We start from the raw sequence: 23472 nt of genomic DNA on the forward strand, positions 1-23472 counted from the left end.
AGGGAGAGCTGCGGGTGCCGCCGTGTTGAGTACGGGCGGATTTCCGCCCTTCATCCTGCGCATGCGTGTTGCGGTCAAGGGAGAGCCGTGGGCGCTGCCATGTAGGGTACAGGCGGCTTCCCGACGTTTACACCGCGCATGCGCAGAACGCCGTCGCGCTGAGGGGAAGGGGAAGCTGGGAGCGCCGCCATCGTGCCCTTGGCGCTGCCCGAGGGAGAAGGGCGCCATGGCGGGGAAGGGCGGACGCAATGAGCGTCTCTCTGTTGGGTGTGGGGAGATTTGCCGCCATCGTGTGCGTGGCGCCGTGGCAGGGAAAGGCAGGGGCGGCTGCGAGCGCCGCCATGATGGGTGTGGGCAGAGACGCCATCGCTGGGAAGGGTGTGGGCAAGGGCGCCGCCATGTTTGATAAGGGACAGTGAGGCTGAAGGGAGGCGCCATCTTTGTTACGGGCAAAAGGGACAGGGGACAAGAGGGGACAGGGGTGGGGACAGATGTTGGTCACTGGTCAAGGCCACCCAGGGACGGGCACCAAGCCCGGGGGGCTGGACTGGGGACATCAGGACTGGGAGACGCTGGAACTGGGGATACTGGGAATGCTGGAACTGGGGGATGCTGGAACTGGGAGACACCGGTGTGGGGCCATGCTGGGTGGCACTGGGTCCCCACAGCGCTGTCCCCAGTATGAGCAGTGCACACTGGTGTGCCAGTGCCAGTCCCTGGGCCGCCAGGCTGTGCTGCAGCCGTGGGTGGGTGTCCCCATGTCCCTGTGTCCCCATGTCCTTCATGTCCCCACGTCCCTGTGTCCCCTGTGGTGCCACCACCACCACTGAGGCCCTTGTACACTCCCCTGTCCCTGCCTCACAGGTGGCACGTCCTTGTCCCCTCCCTGTCCCCGAGGGTGCTGGGACACGTTCCCCCCACCCGGGGTGCCACCAGCGCCCCCAAAAACGTCCCCAGCTTGGCCCTGATGGCATTTACTGGGGACACCAGGGGACCCCAGAGGAGACAAGGGACACTGGAGCCCACGGGGGGACATGGGGGTGGCAGGGACCCCTTGGGGACAAGGACATGTGGCCGGGGGGGGGGGGACGGACGACACAGAGGTCACACGGATGCCTTGGGGACAAGGACACGTGACCAGCAGTGACACAGGTGACCAGGACGGGACACAGAGGTCACATGTCCCCCCTTGAGGACAAGGACACACGGCCAGGGGTGACACAGGTGACCGGGAGGGGACACAGAGGTCACATGTCCCCCCTTGAGGACAAGGACACACGGCCGGGGGTGACACAGGTGACCGGGAGGGGACACAGAGGTCACATGTTCCCCCTTGAGGACAAGGACACACGGCCAGGGGTGACACAGGTGACCAGGACGGGACACAGAGGTCACATGTCCCCCCTTGAGGACAAGGACACACGGCCAGGGGTGACACAGGTGACCGGGACGGGACACAGAGGTCACATGTCCCCCCTTGAGGACAAGGACACACGGCCAGGGGTGACACAGGTGACCGGGACGGGACACAGAGGTCACACGGACGTCCTGGGGACAGGGACACGTGACCAGGAGGGGACACAGAGGTCACCCCGCCCCCTTGGGGACAAGGACACGTGGCCGGGGGTGACACACGTGGCGCGGACACGCCCCGCCAATCCCGCGCCCCGCCTCCTGCCCCGCGACCAATCACAGCGCATCCGTCTCGTAACGTCACAAGAGAGGCGGAGAAACTCACGGGAGGGGGCGGGGCCAGGCGCGGTTGCCTCGGCGACGGCGCCCGCTGTGGTCACGCCCCCTCCCGGCGGGATTGACACAGACCACGCCCCCTCCGCCTCCCGGGGCTCTCCCGGGTCATTCCGGGCCCCGCGCCCCTCCCGGGGGTCACCGAGAGCCCCCGGGCGCCCCCCGCGCCCTCCCGGGACCCCTCAGGGACCTCCCGGTTCCCCCGGAGCGTGACCCCGCCGCGCCCCCGCCCCGTGACGTCATCACGCCGCGCCCTCCGCTCCAAGATGGCGGCGGCCGGGCGGGGCTGAGCCGGGCCCAGGCAGGTACCGGGACCGGAGCGGGACCGGGGCCAGGGGGTGAACCGGAGGCTCGGGGAGCGGCCGCCCGGAGGGCGGGAGCGCGGCCGGGGACGCTGAACCGGAACCGGGGCGGGCACAGGACCGGGAGCGGGGGCTGGACCGGCGGGGGGATCCGGGACCGGGAGGACCCGGGGAGGGAGAGCGGACCCGGGGCCGGATTGAGCTGAGGCGGGAGCGGGGACGGGCGCGGACTGAGCGGGAGCCGGGACCGGGCAGGTTACCGTGAGACCGGGCCGGTACCGGCCACCGACCCGTGCCTCTCCCGGTACCGGAGCGGCACCGCTCCATCTCCACCCCACCCCTTCTATCCCGCAGCCCCGCGATGCTGCCCGGTGCCCCCGCCATGCTGCCCGGGGCCGCTTGGGCCGCTCCCCGGTAAAACCGGGCTGTTCCCCGGTCACACCGGGCGGCTCCCCGGTCGCACCGGGCGGCTCCCCGGTCGCACCGGGCGGCTCCCCGCCATGCTGCGGCGGCTGCTGGAGCGGCCGTGCTCGCTGGCGCTGCTGGTCGGGTGCCAGTTCGCCTTCGTGGCGTATTTCTCGCTGGGCGGGTTCCGGAACCTGACGGCGCTGTTCGGCCGCCCCGCCGGGCCCGCCGTGGATTATTCCCGCACCCACGACGTGTACGAGAACCTGTCCCGCCTCGGAGCGGCACCGGGAGCGCCGCCCGACCCCGCCCGGCCGCTGCCCTTCTGCCCCGAGAGGTCGCCGTTCCTGGGTGAGGGAGCGGGGGGGAACCGGGGACCGGGAAACGGGGGAGCGGGGGGGAAACGGGAACCGGGATAGGAACGGGAGAGCGGGGGGGAACCGGGGACCGGGAAACGGGAACGGGAGAGCGGGGGAAAACGGGAACCGGGAAACGGGAGAGCGGGGGGGGAAACGGGGACCGGGAACGGGAACGGGAGAGCGGGGGGGAAACGGGAACCGGGAACGGGAGAGCGGGGGGGAAACGGGAACCGGGAACGGGAGAGCGGGGGGGAAACGGGAACGGGAGAGCGGGGGGGAAACGGGAACCGGGATAGGAACGGGAGAGCGGGGGGGGGACCGGGGACCGGGAAACGGGAACGGGAGAGCGGGGGGGGGACCGGGGACCGGGAAACGGGAACGGGAGAGCGGGGGGGAAACGGGAACCGGGAACGGGAACGGGAGAGCGGGGGGGAAACGGGAACGGGAACGGGAGAGCGGGGGGGAAACGGGAACCGGGAACGGGAGAGCGGGGGGGAAACGGGAACCGGGAACGGGAACGGGAGAGCGGGGGGGGACCGGGAACGGGAGCGGGAGAGCGGGGGAAAACGGGAACGGGAGAGCGGGGGGAAAACGGGGACCGGGATAGGAACGGGAGAGCGGGGGGGAAACGGGGACCGGGAAACGGGAGAGCGGGGGGGAAACGGGAACCGGGAACGGGAGAGCGGGGGGGAAACGGGGAACGGGAAACGGGGGAGCGGGGGGGAAACGGGAACCGGGAAACGGGAACGGGAGAGCGGGGGAGGACCGGGAACGGGAGAGCGGGGGGGAAACGGGAACCGGGAACGGGAGAGCGGGAGGGAAACGGGAACCGGGAACGGGAACCGGGACAGGAACGGGAGAGCGGGGGAGGAAACGGGAACCGGGAAACGGGAGAGCGGGGGGGAAACGGGGACGGGAACGGGAACCGGGACTGGAACCGGGAAAAGCGGGACAAGAACGGGGAGAGCCGGGACGGGAACTGGGACTGGAACCGGGAGGGGAATGGGGAGAATCGGGACGGGAACCGAGAGGAAAATTGGGAGAGAGGGAACAAGAACCGGGACGGGAACGGCGACGGGAACGGGGACTGGAACCGGGAGGGGAACCGGGACGGGAATCGGGAGAACTGGGACAGGAACGGGAACGGGGAGGACCGGGAGGGGAAACGGGGAAAACCGGGACGGGAAGCAGGGAGAGCCGGGACGGGAACCGGGAGAACTGGGATGGGAACGGGGAGAACCGGGACAGGAACCGGGGACAACCGGGAGCGAAATGGGGAGAACCGGGACGGGAACCGGGACGGGGCCCCGGGGGCTGGGGAGAGGAACCGGGGACCCCCCGGGAGGAAAGAACCGCCCCCTACACCGGGGAAGAACCGAGCCCTTCCTTCCCCGGTAAAGAGCCGGGGACCCCCGGGGAGGGGGGGGCGGAGCCGAGGCGTGACCCCTCCCCGCGGGGGGCGGAGCCGGTCTTAGCCCCGCCCAGCGCTCACCGGGACAGGTGGAACCGGTTCCGCTGTCCCGGTGCCTCCCCCGGGCTGGGAGGGAAATGGGGAGGGGGACACACACCCCGGGACCCCAGTTTGGGATTGGGGTCCCCGGAGGTGTCCCCTCGGTGTCACCCATGTCCCCGTCCTGCAGTGGGCACACTGACGGTGTCCCCAGTGTCCCCGATGTCCCCTCAATGTCCCCGCAGTGGGCCCGCTGACGGTGTCCCCGATGTCCCCTCAATGTCCCCGCAGTGGGCCCGCTGACGGTGTCCCCAATGTCCCCTCAATGTCCCCGATGTCCCCAGTGTCCCGAATGTCCCCGCAGTGGGCCCGCTGACGGTGTCCCCAATGTCCCCAGTGTCCCCGATGTCCCCAATGTCCCCTCAACGTCCCTCTGTCCCCGCAGTGGGCCCGCTGACGGTGTCCCCGATGTCCCCAATGTCCCCCTGTCCCCGCAGTGGGCCCGCTGACGGTGTCCCCGATGTCCCCAATGTCCCCTCAGTGGGCCCGCTGACGGTGTCCCCGATGTCCCCAATGTCCCCCTGTCCCCGCAGTGGGCCCGCTGACGGTGTCCCCGATGTCCCCAATGTCCCCGCAGTGGGCCCGCTGACGGTGTCCCCGATGTCCCCAATGTCCCCGCAGTGGGCCCGCTGACGGTGTCCCCGATGTCCCCAATGTCCCCGCAGTGGGCCCGCTGACGGTGTCCCCAGTGTCCCCAATGTCCCCCTGTCCCCGCAGTGGGCCCGCTGACGGTGTCCCCGATGTCCCCAATGTCCCCCTGTCCCCGCAGTGGGCCCGCTGACGGTGTCCCCGATGTCCCCAATGTCCCCTCAATGTCCCCGCAGTGGGCCCGCTGACGGTGTCCCCGATGTCCCCAATGTCCCCAATGTCCCCAATGTCCCCGCAGTGGGCCCGCTGACGGTGTCCCCGATGTCCCCAATGTCCCCGCAGTGGGCCCGCTGACGGTGTCCCCGATGTCCCCAATGTCCCCTCAATGTCCCCGCAGTGGGCCCGCTGACGGTGTCCCCGATGTCCCCAATGTCCCCAATGTCCCCAATGTCCCCGCAGTGGGCCCGCTGACGGTGTCCCCGATGTCCCCAATGTCCCCCTGTCCCCGCAGTGGGCCCGCTGACGGTGTCCCCAATGTCCCCCTGTCCCCGCAGTGGGCCCGCTGACGGTGTCCTTCGCCCGGGTGCCCACGCTGGAGCAGATCCGGGCCAAGAACCCGGCGGTGCAGTTGGGGGGCCGCTACCGCCCCCCCGCTGTGCGAGGCCAGGTCCAGGACGGCCGTCATCGTCCCCCACCGCAACCGCGAGGGTCACCTGGGCCACCTGCTCTACCACCTGCACCCCTTCCTGCAGCGCCAGCAGCTGCACTACGGCATCTACGTCGTGCACCAGGTGCGCTCGGGGGGCTGCGGGGTCCCCCGGAGGGCTGAGAGGGGTTGGGGGGGTCCCCGGAGGGGTTTGGGGGGTCCCCAGAGGGGTTTGGGGGGTCCCCGGGGGGGTTTGGGGGGTCCCTGGGGGGGTTTGGGGGATCCCCAGAGGGGTTGGGAGGTCCCCAGAGGGGTTTGGGGGGTCCCCGGGGAGGTTTGGGGGTCCCCAGGGAGGGGTTAGAGGGGTTTGGGGATCCCCGGGGGGGTTTGGGGGTCCCCAAGGAGGGTTTGAAGGGGTTTGGGGGTGTCCCCGGGGTGGTTTGAGGTGGTCTAAGGGGTCCCCAGAAGAGTTTGAGAGGTCACTAGGGAGGTTTGGGGGGTCCCTGGGGGGTTTGGGGGTCCCCAGAGGGGTTTGGGGGGTCCCCAGGGGGGTTTGGGGGTCCCCAGGGAGGGTTTGAAGGCCTTTGGGGGCTCCTTGGCGGTGTTGGAGGTGGTTTATGGGGTCCCCAGAGGGGTTTGGGGGGTCCCCAGGGGGGTTTGGGGGTCCCTGGGGGGGTTTGGGGGGCCCCAAGGTGGTTTGGGGATTCCTGGGATGGTTTTAGTGGGTTCCCAGGACATTTTGGGGTCTCCAGGACATTTTGGGGTCTCCCCGGGGTATTTTGGGGTCTCCAGGACATTTTGGGGTCTCCCTGGGGTATTTTGGGGTCTCTCCAGGACATTTTGGGGTCTCCCCAGGATATTTTGGGGTGTCCCCAGTTTCCCCAACCCCATTTCCCCGTGCCAGGCCGGGAACTCGACGTTCAACCGCGCCAAGCTGCTGAACGTGGGCGTGAAGGAGGCGCTCAAGGACGAGGACTGGGACTGTCTGTTCCTGCACGACGTGGACCTGATCCCCGAGAACGACCACAACCTGTACACCTGCGACCCCTGGAACCCCAAACACGCCTCCGTGGCCATGAACAAGTTCGGATACAGGTCTGGGGACACCTGGGGACAATGGGGACACCTGGGGACACCTGGGGACAATGGGGACACCTGGGGACACAATGGGGACACCTGGGGACACACCTGCGACCCCTGGAACCCCAAACACGCCTCCGTGGCCATGAACAAGTTCGGATACAGGTCTGGGGTCACCTGGGGACACCTGGGGACAATGGGGACACCTGGGGACACACCTGCGACCCCTGGAACCCCAAACACGCCTCCGTGGCCACGAACAAGTTCGGATACAGGTCTGGGGACACCTGGGGACAATGGGGACACCTGGTGACCCTGGTGACACCCTGGTGACCCTCTGGTGACCCTGGTGACCCCCTGGTGACACTCTGTCTGTCTGTCTGTCCCCAGCCTGCCGTACCCGCAGTACTTTGGGCACACTGGGGACACCTGGGGCCACCCTGGTGACACCCTGGTGACACTCTGGTGACCCTGGTGACACTCTGGTGACACTGTCCCTTTGTCCCCAGCCTGCCGTACCCGCAGTACTTCGGGGGGGTCTCGGCGCTGACCCCCGACCAGTACATGAAGATCAACGGGTTCCCCAACGAGTACTGGGGCTGGGGCGGCGAGGACGACGACATCGCCACCAGGTACACCTGGGGACACCTGGGCACACCTGGGGACACCTGGGGACACACCCGGGGACACCTGGGGACACACCTGGGGACACCTGGGCACACCTGGGGACACACCTGGGCACACCTGGGGACACCTGGGCACACCTGGGGACACCTGGGGACACCTGGGCACACCTGGGGACACACCTGGGCACACACCTGGGCACACCTGGACACACCCGGGGACACCTGGGCACACCTGGGCACACCTGGGGACACACCTGGGCACACCTGGGGACACCTGGGGACACACCTGGGCACACACCTGGGGACACCCGGGGACACCTGGGGACACACCTGGGGACACACCGGGACACACCTGGGGACAGCTGGGGACACTGCCAGCAGGGGGTGGCATCTGGGAGTGTGCCCACCCAGCTGCGGGGGACACGAGGGGTGTCTCTGTCACCCTGGGGGGGGACATGAGGCGTGTTTTGTCACCACAGGGGGACACACAGGGTGTGACATTGCCCTGGAGGGGACAGGAGGGGTGTCCTGTCCCCGCAGTGTCTCCTGTCCCCGCAGTGTCCCCGCAGCGTCCCCTGTCCCCACAGTGTCCCCTGTCCTCAGCAGTGTCCCCGCAGTGTCCCCGCAGTGTCCCCTGTCCCCAGCAGTGTCCCCACAGTGTCCCCGCAGTGTCCCCGCAGTGTCCCCTGTCCCCACAGTGTCCCCTGTCCTCAGCAGTGTCCCCGCAGTGTCCCCGCAGTGTCCCCTGTCCTCAGCAGTGTCCCCGCAGTGTCCCCGCAGTGTCCCCGCAGTGTCCCTGCAGTGTCCCCGCAGTGTCCCCTGTCCCCGCAGTGTCCCCTGTCCCCGCAGTGTCCCCGCAGTGTCCCTGCAGTGTCCCCGCAGTGTCCCCTGTCCCCGCAGTGTCCCCGCAGTGTCCCCGCAGTGTCCCCGCAGTGTCCCGTGTCCCCGCAGTGTCCCTGCAGTGTCCCCTGTCCCCAGCAGTGTCCCCGCAGTGTCCCCTGTCCCCGCAGTGTCCCCGCAGTGTCCCCGCAGTGTCCCGTGTCCCCAGCGGTGTCCCCTGTCCCAGCAGTGTCCCCGCAGTGTCCCCTGTCCCCGCAGTGTCCCCGCAGTGTCCCCGCAGTGTCCCCGCAGTGTCCCCTGTCCCCGCAGTGTCCCCGCAGTGTCCCCGCAGTGTCCCCGCAGTGTCCCCTGTCCCCGCAGTGTCCCCGCAGTGTCCCCGCAGTGTCCCCGCAGTGTCCCCTGTCCCCGCAGTGTCCCCTGTCCCCACAGTGTCCCCGCAGTGTCCCCGCAGTGTCCCCGCAGTGTCCCCTGTCCCCGCAGTGTCCCCGCAGTGTCCCCGCAGTGTCCCCGCAGTGTCCCCGCAGTGTCCCCTGTCCCCGCAGTGTCCCCGCAGTGTCCCCTGTCCCTGCAGTGTCTCATGTCCCCGCAGTGTTCCCTGTCCCCGCAGTGTCCCCGCAGTGTCCCCTGTCCCCGCAGTGTCCCCGCAGTGTCCCCGCAGTGTCCCCGCAGTGTCCCCTGTCCCCGCAGGGTGCGCCTGGCCGGGATGAAGATCTCCCGCCCGCCCGTCTCCATCGGCCATTACAAGATGGTGAAACACAAGAGCGACAAAGGCAACGAGGAGAACCCGCACAGGTCTGGGGACAGCGGGGACAGCGGGGACAGGGCAGGGACAGCGCGGGGACAGCGTGGGGACAGCGGGGACAGCGGGGACAGGGCAGGGACAGCGCGGGGACAGTGGGGAGACAGCGGGGACAGGACAGGGCCAGTGGGGACAGGATGACAGCGGGGATGGGGTGGTGACACCTCGAGGACAGCGGGGACGGGGCGGTGAGCCCGCGGTGACACGGGCGACGCGCGTGTCCCCAGGTTCGATCTGCTGGTGCGCACGCAGCGCTCGTGGACGCAGGACGGGATGAACTCGCTGAGTTACGCGCTGCTGGCGCGGGAGCTGCGGCCGCTCTACACCAACCTGACCGCCGACATCGGCACCGACCCCCGCGGGCCCGCCCGCCGCCCCCCGGGGCCCGCCCGCAGCCTCCGCGACGAGATGCTGCGGAAAGCGCCCCGCGGGGACCTGCCCGCGGCGGCCTTGTCGCTGTCGCTGTCGCTGTCGCCTCCCCAGCGCCCGCCCGCCGCGAACGGCAGCGCGGCCCCGCCCCGGGCCGCGGGGACAGAGACAGGGGCCTTGGGGACACAGCCCAGAGCCGCGGGGACAGAGCCCAGAGCCTTGGGGACACAGCCGCGGGGTTTGGGGACACAGCCGCGGGGTTTGGGGACAGAGCCCAGAGCCTTGGGGACACAGCCGCGGGGTTTGGGGACAGAGCCCAGAGCCTTGGGGACACAGCCGCGGGGTTTGGGGACAGAGCCCAGAGCCTTGGGGACACAGCCGCAGGGCTTGGGGACAGCGCGGGTGGCGCTCGAGGGGACGGGGACAGCGCGTGGGGACAACCAGAGCGTGGCACAGGGACCCCCGTGACCGCCCCCGGCCCCAAAATTTCCTCGCCGGTGTGGACTCTGGGCTGGGGAGGGGACACACACCCAGGGGACAGTCCCGGGAGGGGACACGGGCACGGCCGGGGGCTGTCCCCACCCCTCGTCCCCCCCCCCGGGGGGTTTTTTCGGGGGTCCCCAGCCCCGGCCCGCGGGTATTTATTCTATTTATGAGCCGCTCCCTGGACCTTTCTAACGGGGCTTTTTTTTCGATTAAAAAAAAGTTTAAAAGTCACTTTTGTCCTTTGGGGTGGCGGCCCGGGGGGCGCCGGGGGTCAAGGCTCGGGGGGGGACCCCAAAACCCTCCCCACGGCGGCCTTGGCGCCGGCGATGCAGTCGTTGACGGAGACCCCCCAGTAGGAGGCGCCGATGAGGCTCAGGGGCAGCCGCTGCTCCCGCAGAAACTTCTGGATGCGCTCTGGGGGGGGACAGGGACGGCGGCTGGGGACAGGGGACAGCCCAGGGGACAGGGGACAGCCCCGGGGACAGCCCTGGGGACAGGGGACAGCCCCGGGGACAGCGGCTGGGGACAGGGGACAGCCCAGGGACAGCCCCGGGGGACAGGGGACAGCCCTGGGGACAGGGGACAGCCCCGGGGACAGGGACAGTCCTGGGGACAGGGGACAGCCCCGGGGGACAGGGGACAGCCCCGGGGACAGCCCTGGGGACAGCCCTGGGGACAGGGGACAGCCCTGGGGACAGCCCCGGGGACAGGGGACAGCCCAGGGACAGGGGACAGCCCAGGGACAGGGGACAGCCCCGGGGACAGGGACAGCCCTGGGGACGGGGGACAGCCCAGGGGACAGGGGACAGCCCAGGGACAGGGACAGCCCTGGGGACAGGGACAGCCCTGGGGACAGGGGACAGCCCTGGGGACAGGGGACAGCCCAGGGGACAGGGGACAGCCCCAGGGACAGGGGACACCCCCAGGGGACAGGGGACACCCGTCTCACCAAGGCGCTCCCAGTGTCCCAGCGTGTACTGGGGGATGCAGTCCTGGGGACAAGGGGACGGGGGGGACACTGGTGAGACCCCCCAGGAGGCCCCCAATGTCCCCATGTCCCCCCAATGTCCCCCCAGTGTCCCAAATGTCCCCATGTCCCCCCATGTCCCCCCAGTGTCCCCGTGTCCCCCGGGATCACCCACCTGACCAGGGCGCGGGCAGGGGGACACAGGTGAGCCCCAGGAGCCCCCCAGTGTCCCCATATCCCCCCAGTGTCCCCATGTCACCCCATGCCCCCCTAGTGTCCCCCCAGTGTCTGCATGTCCCCATGTCCCCCCAGTGTCCCCATGTCCCTCCATGTCCCCCCAGTGTCCCCATGTGTCCCCATGTCCCCCCATGTCCCCCCAGTGTCCCAAATGTCCCCATGTCCCCCCAATGTCCCCATGTCCCCCCATGTCCCCCCAGTGTCCCAAATGTCCCCATGTCCCCCCAATGTCCCCATGTCCCCCCATGTCCCCCCAGTGTCCCAAATGTCCCCATGTCCCCCCAATGTCCCCATGTCCCCCCATGTCCCCCCAGTGTCCCAAATGTCCCCATGTCCCCCCAATGTCCCCATGTCCCCCCATGTCCCCCCATGTCCCCCCAGTGTCCCCATGTCCCCCCATGTCCCCCCAGTGTCCCCGTGTCCCCCGGCGTCACCCACCTGCTGCACCCTGACCATGGCGCGGGCGGGGGGCCCGGCCAGCCCCAGGTGGTCCCTGACGGCCGCGCGGGCCCGGGCCAGCAGCACCTGCGGGGACACGCCCGAGGGGTCCCCAAAACTCTGCCGGAACCAGGCCCCGCCCAGCATCACCTGGGGACACAGAGCGGGGACACCGTCACCCCCCGTGTCACCTGGGGACACAGAGCGGGGACACGGTCACCCCCCGTGTCACCTGGGGACACAGAGCGGGGACACCGTCACCCCCAGTGTCACCTGGGGACACAGAGCGGGGACACGGTCACCCCCCAGTGTCACCTGGGGACACAGAGCGGGGACACCGTCACCCCCAGCATCACCTGGGGACACAGAGCGGGGACACGGTCACCCCCCGTGTCACCTGGGGACACAGAGCGGGGACACCGTCACCCCCAGTGTCACCTGGGGACACAGAGCGGGGACACCGTCACCCCCCGTGTCACCTGGGGACACAGAGCGGGGACACGGTCACCCCCCAGTGTCACCTGGGGACACAGAGCGGGGACACCGTCACCCCCCGTGTCACCTGGGGACACAGAGCGGGGACACCGTCACCCCCAGTGTCACCTGGGGACACAGAGCGGGGACACCGTCACCCCCCGTGTCACCTGGGGACACAGAGCGGGGACACCGTCACCCCCAGTGTCACCTGGGGACACAGAGCGGGGACACCGTCACCCCCCGTGTCACCTGGGGACACAGAGAGGGGACACCGTCACCCCCCGTGTCACCTGGGGACACAGAGCGGGGACACCGTCACCCCCCGTGTCACCTGGGGACACAGAGAGGGGACACCGTCACCCCCCGTGTCACCTGGGGACACAGAGCGGGGACACCGTCACCCCCCGTGTCACCTGGGGACACAGAGCGGGGACACGGTCACCCCCCGTGTCACCTGGGGACACAGAGAGGGGACACGGTCACCCCCCGTGTCACCTGGGGACACAGAGAGGGGACACGGTCACCCCCAGTGTCACCTGGGGACACAGAGAGGGGACACCGTCACCCCCCGTGTCACCTGGGGACACAGAGAGGGGACACCGTCACCCCCAGTGTCACCTGGGGACACAGAGAGGGGACACCGTCACCCCCCGTGTCACCTGGGGACACAGAGAGGGGACACCGTCACCCCCAGTGTCACCTGGGGACACAGAGAGGGGACACGGTCACCCCCCAGTGTCACCTGGGGACACAGAGCGGGGACACCGTCACCCCCCGTGTCACCTGGGGACACAGAGCGGGGACACCGTCACCCCCAGTGTCACCTGGGGACACAGAGAGGGGACACGGTCACCCCCCAGTGTCACCTGGGGACACAGAGAGGGGACACGGTCACCCCCAGTGTCACCTGGGGACACAGAGAGGGGACACCGTCACCCCCAGTGTCACCTGGGGACACAGAGTGGGGACACCGTCACCCCCCAGTGTCACCTGGGGACACAGAGCGGGGACACGGTCACCCCCCAGTGTCACCTGGGGACACAGAGCGGGGACACCGTCACCCCCCGTGTCACCTGGGGACACAGAGCGGGGACACCGTCACCCCCCGTGTCACCTGGGGACACAGAGAGGGGACACGGTCACCCCCCGTGTCACCTGGGGACACCCAGAGCAGCTCTGTCACCATCCCGGTGTCCCCAGTGCCACCCCCGTGAGCCCCCCAAAATCACCCTGTCACTGTCCCCGTGTCCCCAGTGCCACCCCCGCGGTGTCCCCAATATCCCCCTCCAGTGTCCCCAGTGCCACCCCGTGCTGTCCCCACTATCCTCAGTGTCACCCCGCAGTGTCCCCAATGTCCCCTCCCAGTGTCCCCAGTGTCACCCCTCCCAGTGCCCCCAGTGCCACCCCACGGTGTCCCCAGTGTACCCCCTGGTGTCCCCAGTGCCACCCCCCGTGACACCTCCTGGTGTCCCCCCTCACTGTCCCCAATGTCCCTTCCCGGTGTCCCCATATCACCCCCCGCTGTCCCCAGTGCCGCCCCTCAGTGTCCCTCCTGTCCCCCGCGCTGTCCCCCGCGCTGTCCCCGGTGTCCCCGCGGTGTCACCCACCGTCAGGCGCACCGAGGGGCTCCCGGGGCTCCCGTCGTGCTCGGGGAACGCCACCGAGTCGTAGACGACGCCCAGGAGCGCCGGGTCCTCCCAGGACGGCACCAGGTGACCGAAGCCCTGCGGGCGGGGGGACGGCCGGCGGTCACCCCGGGGCTCGGGGACACCGCGGGGGCGCCTCGGGGACACCGCGGGGACGCGTCTCACCGTCACGGGCAGCGTCACGCCCCGGTAGTGCAGGTTGACCACGGCCACGGTGGCGGCCGGGATGTCCCGGAGCTCCCGCGCCAGCGGGGACAGCTCGGCCGGTAACGCCTGCGCCAGGGCTGGGGACAGAGGGGACACTGGGGACAGTGCGGGGACATTGGGGACAGTGTGGGGACAGTGCAGGGACAGCTCGGCCGGTAACGCCTGCGCCAGGGCTGGGGACAGAGGGGACACTGGGGACAGTGCGGGGACATTGGGGACAGTGTGGGGACAGTGCAGGGACAGCTCGGCCGGTAACGCCTGCGCCAGGGCTGGGGACAGAGGGGACACTGGGGACAGTGTGGGGACAGTGTGGGGACAGTGCAGGGACAGCTCGGCCGGTAACGCCTGCGCCAGGGCTGGGGACAGAGGGGACACTGGGGACAGTGCGGGGACATTGGGGACAGTGTGGGGACAGTGCGGGGACAGCTCGGCCGGTAACGCCTGCGCCAGGGCTGGGGACAGAGGGGACACTGGGGACAGTGCGGGGACACTGGGGACAGTGCGGGGACATTGGGGACAGTGCAGGGACAGTGCAGGGACAGCTCGGCCGGTAACGCCTGCGCCAGGGCTGGGGACAGAGGGGACATTGGGGACAGTGCGGGGACATTGGGGACAGTGTGGGGACATTGGGGACAGTGTGGGGACAGTGCGGGGACAGTGCGGGGACAGCTCGGCCGGTAACGCCTGCGCCAGGGCTGGGGACAGAGGGGACATTGGGGACAGTGCGGGGACATTGGGGACAGTGTGGGGACATTGGGGACAGTGTGGGGACAGTGCGGGGACAGTGCGGGGACAGCTCGGCCGGTAACGCCTGCGCCAGGGCTGGGGACAGAGGGGACATTGGGGACAGTGTGGGGACATTGGGGACAGTGCGGGGACATTGGGGACAGTGTGGGGACAGTGCGGGGACAGCTCGGCCAGTAACGCCTGCGCCAGGGCTGGGGACAGAGGGGACACTGGGGACAGTGCGGGGACATTGGGGACAGTGCGGGGACATTGGGGACAGTGTGGGGACAGTGTGGGGACACTGGGGACAGTGTGGGGACAGTGTGGGGACAGCTCGGCCGGTAACGCCTGTGCCAGGGCTGGGGACAGAGGGGACATTGGGGACAGTGTGGGGACATTGGGGACAGTGTGGGGACAGTGTGGGGACATTGGGGACAGTGCGGGGACATCAGCGGGGACAGTGTGGGGACATCAGCGGGGACAGCGCTGGGGACAGCAGGGACGTCAGCAGGGATAGCGGGGGGACATTGGGGACACTGAGGACATCAGGAGGGACAGCGCGAGGGGATATTGGGGACCCTGGGGACACCGGGGGGGCGGAGCCCCGTACCTGCGGCCGGGAGGGCGCTGAGCACGTGGTCGGCGGTGAGGGAACCGCCCGGAAAGGTGAGCTGGGGAGAGACCGGACATGGGGACACCCCTGGGGACACTGGGGACACCCCCGGGGACATTGGGGACACCGGGGACACTGGGGACTTTGGGGACACCGGGGACAGGATTGGGGAGGGAACTGGGACACTGGGGACATTGGGACAGTGGGGGACACTGGGAAGGGACCCAAGGGACACTGGGGAGAGGGTCTGGGTGACTGGGGACACTGGGGACACCCCCGGGGACACTGGGGACACTGGGGAGGGGACAGAGGGGACGGGGGGACCCGGGGACACTGCAGGGGACACAGAGCGCTGCGGGAGGGGGACAGGGACAGGACGGCGACAGCCGGGTGGCCGCGCGGTGACGCCGGGAGCCGTCCCCACCTGCCAGCGGCCGCGGCGGTGGCACAGGTGTGTCAGGGGCGCGTGGCAGCGCAGCTCGGCCCCGCGCGGGGACACGAATGTCACCAAGGCCCGCGGCAGCGCCTCCATCCCGCCCCGCAGCGACCACTGGCTCCAGCGCTCGGCCCGCGCCCGCCGCGCCAGCCCCGCCGCTGGCCCCTCCCGGCGGTCACCTGCGGCGACAAGGACACCGTGACACCGCCCGGGAATGTCCCCTGCCCCGCCCGTGTCCCCTCCCTGCTGCCACCGGCGGCGACAACACCTGGCTGTCCCTAACCCGGGGATGTCCCCAATGTCCCCACCGTGTCCCAGTGCCAGCCCCAGCAGTGTCCCCAATGTCCCCAGTGTCCCCACCGTGTCCCAGTGCCAGCCCCAGCAGTGTCCCCAATGTCCCCAGTGTCCCCACCGTGTCCCAGTGCCAGCCCCACCATGTCCCCAATGTCCCCAGTGTCCCCACAGTGTCCCAGCGCCATCCCCAGTAGTGTCCCCACCGTGTCCCAGTGCCATCCCCAGCAGTGTCCCCAATGTCCCCACCGTGTCCCCAGTGTCCCCACCGTGTCCCAGTGCCATCCCCAGCAGTGTCCCCAATGTCCCCAATGTCCCCACCGTGTCCCAGCGCCAGCCCCAGCAGTGTCCCCAGTGTCCCCAGTGTCCCCACCGTATCGCAGTGCCATCCCCAGCAGTGTCCCCAATGTCCCCAATGTGTCCCAGTGCCATCCCCAGCAGTGTCCCCAGTGTCCCCACCGTGTCCCAGTGCCATCCCCAGCAGTGTCCCCAGTGTCCCCACCGTGTCCCAGTGCCATCCCCAGGAGTGTCCCCACCGTGTCCCCAGTGTCCCCACCGTGTCCCAGTGCCATCCCCAGCAGTGTCCCCAGCAGTGTCCCCACCGTGTCCCCAGTGCCATCCCCAGCAGTGTCCCCAGTGTCCCCAGTGTCCCCACCGTGTCCCAGTGCCATCCCCAGCAGTGTCCCCAGTGTCCCCACCGTGTCCCCAGTGTCCCCACCGTGTCCCAGTGCCATCCCCAGCAGTGTCCCCAGTGTCCCCACCGTGTCCCCAGTGTCCCCACCGTGTCCCAGTGCCATCCCCAGCAGTGTTCCCAGTGTCCCCACCGTGTCCCAGTGCCATCCCCAGCAGTGTCCCCAGTGTCCCCACCGTGTCCCCAGTGTCCCCACCGTGTCCCAGTGCCATCCCCAGCAGTGTCCCCAGTGTCCCCACCGTGTCCCAGTGCCATCCCCAGCAGTGTCCCCAGTGTCCCCACCGTGTCCCCAGTGTCCCCACCGTGTCCCAGTGCCATCCTCAGCAGTGTCCCCAGTGTCCCCACCGTGTCCCCAGTGTCCCCACCGTGTCCCAGTGCCATCCCCAGCAGTGTCCCCAGTGTCCCCACCGTGTCCCAGTGCCATCCCCAGCAGTGTCCCCAGTGTCCCCAGCAGTGTCCCCAGTGTCCCCACCGTGTCCCAGTGCCATCCCCAGCAGTGTCCCCAGTGTCCCCACCGTGTCCCCAGTGTCCCCACCGTGTCCCAGTGCCATCCCCAGCAGTGTCCCCAGTGTCCCCACAGTGTCCCCAGTGTCCCCACCGTGTCCCAGTGCCATCCCCAGCAGTGTCCCCAGCAGTGTCCCCAGTGTCCCCACCGTGTCCCAGTGCCATCCCCAGCAGTGTCCCCAGTGTCCCCACCGTGTCCCAGTGCCATCCCCAGCAGTGTCCCCAGCAGTGTCCCCAGTGTCCCCACCGTGTCCCAGTGCCATCCCCAGCAGTGTCCCCAGTGTCCCCATCGTGTCCCCAGTGTCCCCAATGTCCCCACCGTGTCCCAGTGCCATCCCCAGCAGTGTCCCCACCGTGTCCCCAGTGTCCCCACAGTGTCCCCAGTGTCCCCACCGTGTCCCAGTGCCATCCCCAGCAGTGTCCCCAGTGTCCCCAGCAGTGTCCCCAGTGTCCCCACCGTGTCCCAGTGCCATCCCCAGCAGTGTCCCCAGTGTCCCCACCGTGTCCCAGTGCCATCCCCAGCAGTGTCCCCAGTGTCCCCAGCAGTGTCCCCAGTGTCCCCACCGTGTCCCAGTGCCATCCCCAGCAGTGTCCCCAGCAGTGTCCCCAGTGTCCCCACCGTGTCCCAGTGCCATCCCCAGCAGTGTCCCCAGTGTCCCCAGCAGTGTCCCCAGTGTCCCCACCGTGTCCCAGTGCCATCCCCAGCAGTGTCCCCAGTGTCCCCACTGTGTCCCAGCGCCAGCCCCAGCAGTGTCCCCAGTGTCCCCAGCAGTGTCCCCAGTGTCCCCACCGTGTCCCAGTGCCATCCCCAGCAGGACGGACCCTCGGCGCCGCTCGGCGTGGAACAGGGCGGGGAAACAGGAGCGGACGCTGAGGACACGGCTGTCCCCGGCAAAGACACCCCTGCACAGGCTGTCCACGGCCACCTCGGCCACCTGTGGGGACATGGGGACACTGGGGACACCGAGGAGGACACGGGGACAGCCACGGTGAGGACACTGACAGGGACACAGGGACAGGGACACAGGGACAGCAATGGGGACACGGGACAGTGTTGGGGACAAGGGACAGTGTTGGGGACAGCGCAGTCAAGACACCGATAGGGACAGTGGGGACAGCGATGGGGACAGGGACAGGGACAGCCTGGACAGAGGGACAGCAATGGGGACAGCAGGGACAGGGACATTGGGGACAGTGACAGCAATGAGGACAGCAGGGACAAGGACAGGAACAGTGATGGGGACAGTGACAGCAATGGGGACAGCAGGGACAAGGACAGGAACAGTGATGGGGACAGTGACAGCAATGGGGACAGCGACAGCAATGGGGACAGCAGGGACAAGGACAGGAACAATGATGGGGACAGTGACACTGGGGACAGCGATGGGGACAGTGACGTTGGGGACAGTGACAGCAATGGGGACAGCAGGGACAAGGACAGGAACAATGATGGGGACAGTGACAGTGGGGACAGCGACAGCAATGGGGACAGCAGGGACAGCAAGGACAGGGACATTGGGGACAGTGACAGCAATGAGGACAGCAGGGACAAGGACAGGAACAATGATGGGGACAGTGACATTGGGGACAGCGACAGCAATGGGGACAGCAGGGACAAGGGCAGGAACAATGATGGGGACAGTGACATTGGGGACAGTGATGGGGACAGTGACGTTGGGGACAGTGACAGCAATGGGGACAGCAGGGACAAGGACAGGAACAATGATGGGGACAGTGACATTGGGGACAGTGACAGCAATGGGGACAGCAGGGACAAGGACAGGAACAATGATGGGGACAGTGACACTGGGGACAGCGATGGGGACAGTGACGTTGGGGACAGCGACAGCAATGGGGACAGCAGGGATGGTGGGGACAGTGACACTGGGGACAGCGATGGGGACAGTGACGTTGGGGACAGCGATGGGGACAGTGACGTTGGGGACAGCGACAGCAATGGGGACAGCAGGGACAAGGACAGGAACAATGATGGGGACAGTGACACTGGGGACAGCGATGGGGACAGTGACGTTGGGGACAGCGACAGCAATGGGGACAGCAGGGATGGTGGGGACAGTGACACTGGGGACAGCGATGGGGACAGTGACAGCGGGGCCCCGCCCGCCCCGGCGAGGCCCCGATAAGGCCGGGCGGGGTTTTGGGGTGCGGTTATCTGGGTTCAGGGGCTTATCACAGTTCTGGGGGCTCTGAGGATTTTTTTGGGGGGCTCGGGGATCTCCGGGGGGTTCTGGCTATTTTGGGGGTGTTTACGGGGATTTTGGGGGGGGTTTATCAGGATTTTTGGGGGTGGCTATGGGATTTTGAGGTTGGTTATGGGATTTTTGGGGTTGGTTATGGGGATTTTGGGGCTGTTTCCGGGATTTTGGGGTTGGCTATGGGATTTTGGGGCTGTTTATGGAATTTTGGGGGAGTTTATCAGGGGTTTTGGGGGTGCTTATGGGATTTTTGGGGGTGGTCATGGGGTTTTTGGAGGTGGCTATGGGGTTTTGGGGGGGTTTATCAGGATTTTTGGGGGTGGCTATGGGATTTTGGGGCTGTTTATGGGATTTTGGGGTTGGTTATGGGGATTTTGGGGCTGTTGATGTGATTTTGGGGTTGGCTATGGGATTTTGGGGTTGGTTATGGGGATTTTGGGGCTGTTGATGTGATTTTGGGGGTGGCTATGGGATTTTGGGGCTGTTGATGTGATTTTGGGGGTGGCTATGGGATTTTGGGGCTGTTGATGTGATTTTGGGGTTGGTTATGGGGATTTTGGGGCTGTTGATGTGATTTTGGGGGTGGCTATGGGATTTTGGGGCTGTTGATGTGATTTTGGGGTTGGCTATGGGATTTTGGGGCTGTTTCTGGGATTTTGGGGCTGTTTCTGGGTTTTTGGGGTTGGCTATGGGATTTTGGGGCTGTTTACGGGGTTTTTGGGGCGCGTCTGTGGTGTTTGGGGTCCCGGGGGTGGGGAGGTGACCCACCTCGCGGCCGAAGCGGCGCTGGGCGAAGGCGTGGGCGCTCTCGTCCGGCCCCGTCCCCGCCGGGGTCAGCAGGTCCCGCAGCCCGCTCCAGAGCAGCGCCCGGGAGAACGGGGGCACGGCCCACAGCAGCCCCCTGGGGACATCGGGGACAGCAGGGGACACTGGGGACATTGGGGACACGAGACACAGCCCAGAGTAGCCCCTCGGGGACAGCAGGGACAGGAGGTGGCCTTGGGGACAGGGGACACAGCCCGGAGCAGCCCCTGGGGACAATTCAGGGTCAGGGATGGCATTGGGGACAGGAGGTGACACTGGGGACAGGGATGACCCTGGGGACACAGGGAGGTGACACTGGGGACAAGGGACAGGTGCCACCCACCGCAGGCCCTGGGGCAGGGGGTGCAGGGTCCCCCCCAGGTACAGGAAGCGGTTCCGGGACGCCGGGTGGTCCCCGGGGACAGCCAGGATGTCACCGGCCAGCCCCAGCTCCGACACCTGCGGGGACACGTGCTGATACCTGGGAGGGATCCCAAAAGCCACCCAGGGACCCCAAAAATCCACCCAGGGACCCCAAAAGCCACCCAGGGACCCCAAAAATCAACCCAGGGACCCCAAAAATCAACCCAGGGACCCCAAAAATCAACCCAGGGAGTCCAAAAGCCACCCAGGGAGCCCAAAAATCCACCCAGGGACCCCAAAAATCCACCCAGGGACCCCAAAAGCCACCCAGGGACCCCAAAAATCAACCCAGGGACCCCAAAAATCAACCCAGGGAGCCCAAAAATCAACCCAGGGAGTCCAAAAGCCACCCAGGGAGCCCAAAAGCCACCCAGGGAGCCCAAAAATCCACCCAGGGAGCCCAAAAATCAACCCAGGGAGCCCAAAAATCAACCCAGGGAGCCCAAAAATCAACCCAGGGAACCCAAAAGCCACCCAGGGAGCCCAAAAGCCACCCAGGGACCCCAAAAATCCACCCAGGGAGCCCAAAATCCACCCAGGGAGCCCAAAAGCCACCCAGGGAGCCCAAAAATCCACCCAGGGAGCCCAAAAGCCACCCAGGGAGCCCAAAAATCCACCCAGGGAGCCCAAAAGCCACCCAGGGACCCCAAAAATCCACCCAGGGACCCCAAAAATCCACCCAGGGACCCCAAAATCCACCCAGGGACCCCCAGAATTCACACAGGGAGCCCCTAAACCCCAGCCCCACAGGGACACCCCTGTACCCCCAAACCCCGCCCCAGGAACCCCCTAGACCCCCCAAACCCCCCCAGGACCCCCGAGGACCCCCCGGGACCCCCCGGGACCCCCCGGGACCCCCCGGGACCCCCCGGGACCCCCGTACCATGTGCAGGGTGTCGGCGCCCGCGGGCCCGGCCGGCCGCACCCCCCTGGGGCCGTGCTCGAACACGGCGCCCTCGGGGGTCCCCGAGCTCTGCAGCCACCCCCCGAAACGGCCGCTGGCCTCCAGCAGCACCACCTGCGGACCCCCAGATCACCCGGGGACCCCCGGATCAACACCGGGACCCCCGGGACCCCCAGATCACCCGGGGACCCCCGGATCACCACCGGGACCCCCGGGACCCCCACATCACCCGGGGACCCCCGGATCACCACCGGGACCCCCAGATCACCCGGGGACCCCCGGATCACCACCGGGACCCCCGGGACCCCCAGATCACCCGGGGACCCCCGGATCAACACCGGGACCCCCGGGACCCCCACATCACCCGGGGACCCCCGGATCACCACCGGGACCCCCACATCACCCGGGGACCCCCGGATCACCACCGGGACCCCCGGGACCCCCAGATCACCCGGGGACCCCCACATCAACACCGGGACCCCCCACATCACCCGGGGACCCCCGGATCACCACCGGGACCCCCGGGACCCCCACATCACCCGGGGACCCCCACATCAACACCGGGACCCCCGGGACCCCCACATCACCCGGGGACCCCCGGGACCCCCACATCACCCGGGGACCCCCACATCAACACCGGGACCCCCGGGACCCCCACATCACCCGGGGACCCCCACATCAACACCGGGACCCCCGGGACCCCCACATCACCCGGGGACCCCCGGGACCCCCACATCACCCGGGGACCCCCACATCAACACCGGGACCCCCGGGACCCCCACATCACCCGGGGACCCCCGGATCAACACCGGGACCCCCGGGACCCCCACATCACCCGGGGACCCCCACATCAACACCGGGACCCCCGGGACCCCCACATCACCCGGGGACCCCCGGGACCCCCACATCACCCGGGGACCCCCACATCAACACCGGGACCCCCGGGACCCCCACATCACCCGGGGACCCCCGGATCAACACCGGGACCCCCGGGACCCCCACATCAACACCGGGACCCCCGGATCAACACCGGGACCCCCGGGACCCCCACATCACCCGGGGACCCCCGGATCAACACCGGGACCCCCAGGACCCCCACATCACCCGGGGACCCCCGAATCAACACCGGGACCCCCAGATCACCCGGGGACCCCCGGATCACCACCGGGACCCCCGGGACCCCCAAATCATCACGGGGACACGGTGACACGTGGGGGTCCCAGGAGGGAGAAGGGAACCCCGGGGGAATCGGGGGTCCAGAGGGAATTGGGGGTCTCTGAAAGGATGGGGGTCCCGAGAGACGTGGGAACGCCGGGGCATTGGGGTCCCGGGGGGATCTGGGGGGTCTCACAGGGCCTGGGGGTCCCAGGGGGTCTCGGGAGGGAAAGCGGGGCCGGGAGAGGGGGAATTGGGGGGTCCCTGGGTGGGGGCTGGGGGTCCCCGGAGCCACGAGGGCACAGGCGGCTCAGGGCGCGGGGGTCGGGGGGTCCTGGGGGGACACCGGGGGTCCCTGAAGGGTTGGGGGTCCTGGGGGGACAGGGGACTTGGGGGTCCCGGTTCGGGGTTCGGGGGTCCCGGTTCGGGCGGGGGGCGGCTCGGGGGTCCCGGTTCGGGGTTCGGGGGTCCCGGTTCGGGCGGGGGGCGGCTCGGGGGTCCCGGTTCGGGGTGCGGGGGTCCCGGTTCGGGCGGGGGGCGGTTCGGGGGTCCCGGTTCGGGGTTCCCGGTTCGGGGGTCCCGGGCTCACCTTGGGCGGACGGGGGGCGCGCACCAGGTGGTAGCAGGCGGCCAGGCCGCTGATGCCGCCGCCCAGGACGGCCACGGTGGGCGGCATGAGGGCACCTGGGGCGGGCAGGGGTCAGAGGGGCCGCCGGGAGCCCCAGAGCAGCCCCGGGACCCCCCGGGACCCTCCGGGACCCCCCGGGATCGCCCCTCACCTGTCCCGCGTCCGGCCGCGCTGGCCACGCCCCTTCCCGACGCTTATCAGGGCGACGGGCAGGGCTTAGCGGAGACGGACCAATGGGAAGGCGCGGCGCGTTGATGGACAGCGCGCTGTGGCGGGAGATAGCGCGCAGTGTATATAAGCCACGCCTCCCACGCTATCAGCCAATCAGCAGGCACGCCACGCCCCTCCATCAC

General features: G+C 68.6%; 2 protein-coding genes across 3 annotated transcripts; one reads left to right on the forward strand and one right to left on the reverse strand.

Moving 5' to 3' along the window:
* Positions 1 to 2259: 2259 nt before the first annotated feature.
* LOC136305416 (beta-1,4-galactosyltransferase 3-like) lies at positions 2260 to 9738 on the forward strand. The gene is given in 7 exon segments (XM_066208662.1): positions 2260 to 2804; positions 5465 to 5565; positions 5567 to 5701; positions 6461 to 6801; positions 7146 to 7268; positions 8790 to 8894; positions 9129 to 9738. Coding segments are annotated over 7 exon segments (1671 nt in total). The 5' UTR covers positions 2260 to 2548.
* A 95-nt stretch (positions 9739 to 9833) lies between these two features.
* On the reverse strand, positions 9834 to 23301 carry LOC136305415 (protoporphyrinogen oxidase-like). Of its 2 annotated transcripts, XM_066208661.1 has the most exons (13): positions 23271 to 23301; positions 23081 to 23175; positions 21316 to 21450; positions 20353 to 20468; positions 19974 to 20106; positions 17780 to 17924; positions 15492 to 15682; positions 15065 to 15125; positions 13687 to 13805; positions 13483 to 13599; positions 11399 to 11548; positions 10706 to 10748; positions 9834 to 10170 (listed from the first exon to the last, which is right to left on the reverse strand). In XM_066208661.1, exons 2-13 carry the CDS (start codon positions 23165 to 23167, stop codon positions 10028 to 10030), a joined length of 1440 nt encoding a protein of 479 aa, XP_066064758.1. In that variant the 5' UTR covers positions 23168 to 23175; positions 23271 to 23301; the 3' UTR covers positions 9834 to 10027. The 2 variants fall into 2 exon arrangements, with proteins under 2 accessions (XP_066064758.1, XP_066064757.1); XM_066208660.1 differs by lacking the exons at positions 23081 to 23175; positions 23271 to 23301 and having other exon boundaries at positions 19974 to 20490; positions 21316 to 22121.
* Between the last annotated feature and the right edge of the window lie 171 nt (positions 23302 to 23472).

Source organism: Chamaea fasciata, unplaced genomic scaffold (genome assembly GCF_029207755.1).
Source record: "Chamaea fasciata isolate MVZ Bird 193981 ecotype frontalis unplaced genomic scaffold, bChaFas1.0.hap1 SCAF_402, whole genome shotgun sequence".
NCBI classification, from domain to species: Eukaryota; Metazoa; Chordata; class Aves; order Passeriformes; family Sylviidae; genus Chamaea; species Chamaea fasciata.

Coding starts and splice junctions, on each gene's coding strand:
- LOC136305415 (XM_066208660.1), bottom strand. CDS start 21,824: ATGTGGGGGGTCCCGGTGTTGATGTGGGGGTCCCCGGGTGATCTGGGG. Junction 13,806..15,064: donor CAGCGCCCTCCCGGCCGCAG/GTACGGGGCTCC, acceptor CTCTGTCCCCAG/CCCTGGCGCAGGCGTTACCG. Junction 11,549..13,482: donor GCCCCTCGGTGCGCCTGACG/GTGGGTGACACC, acceptor CTGTGTCCCCAG/GTGATGCTGGGCGGGGCCTG.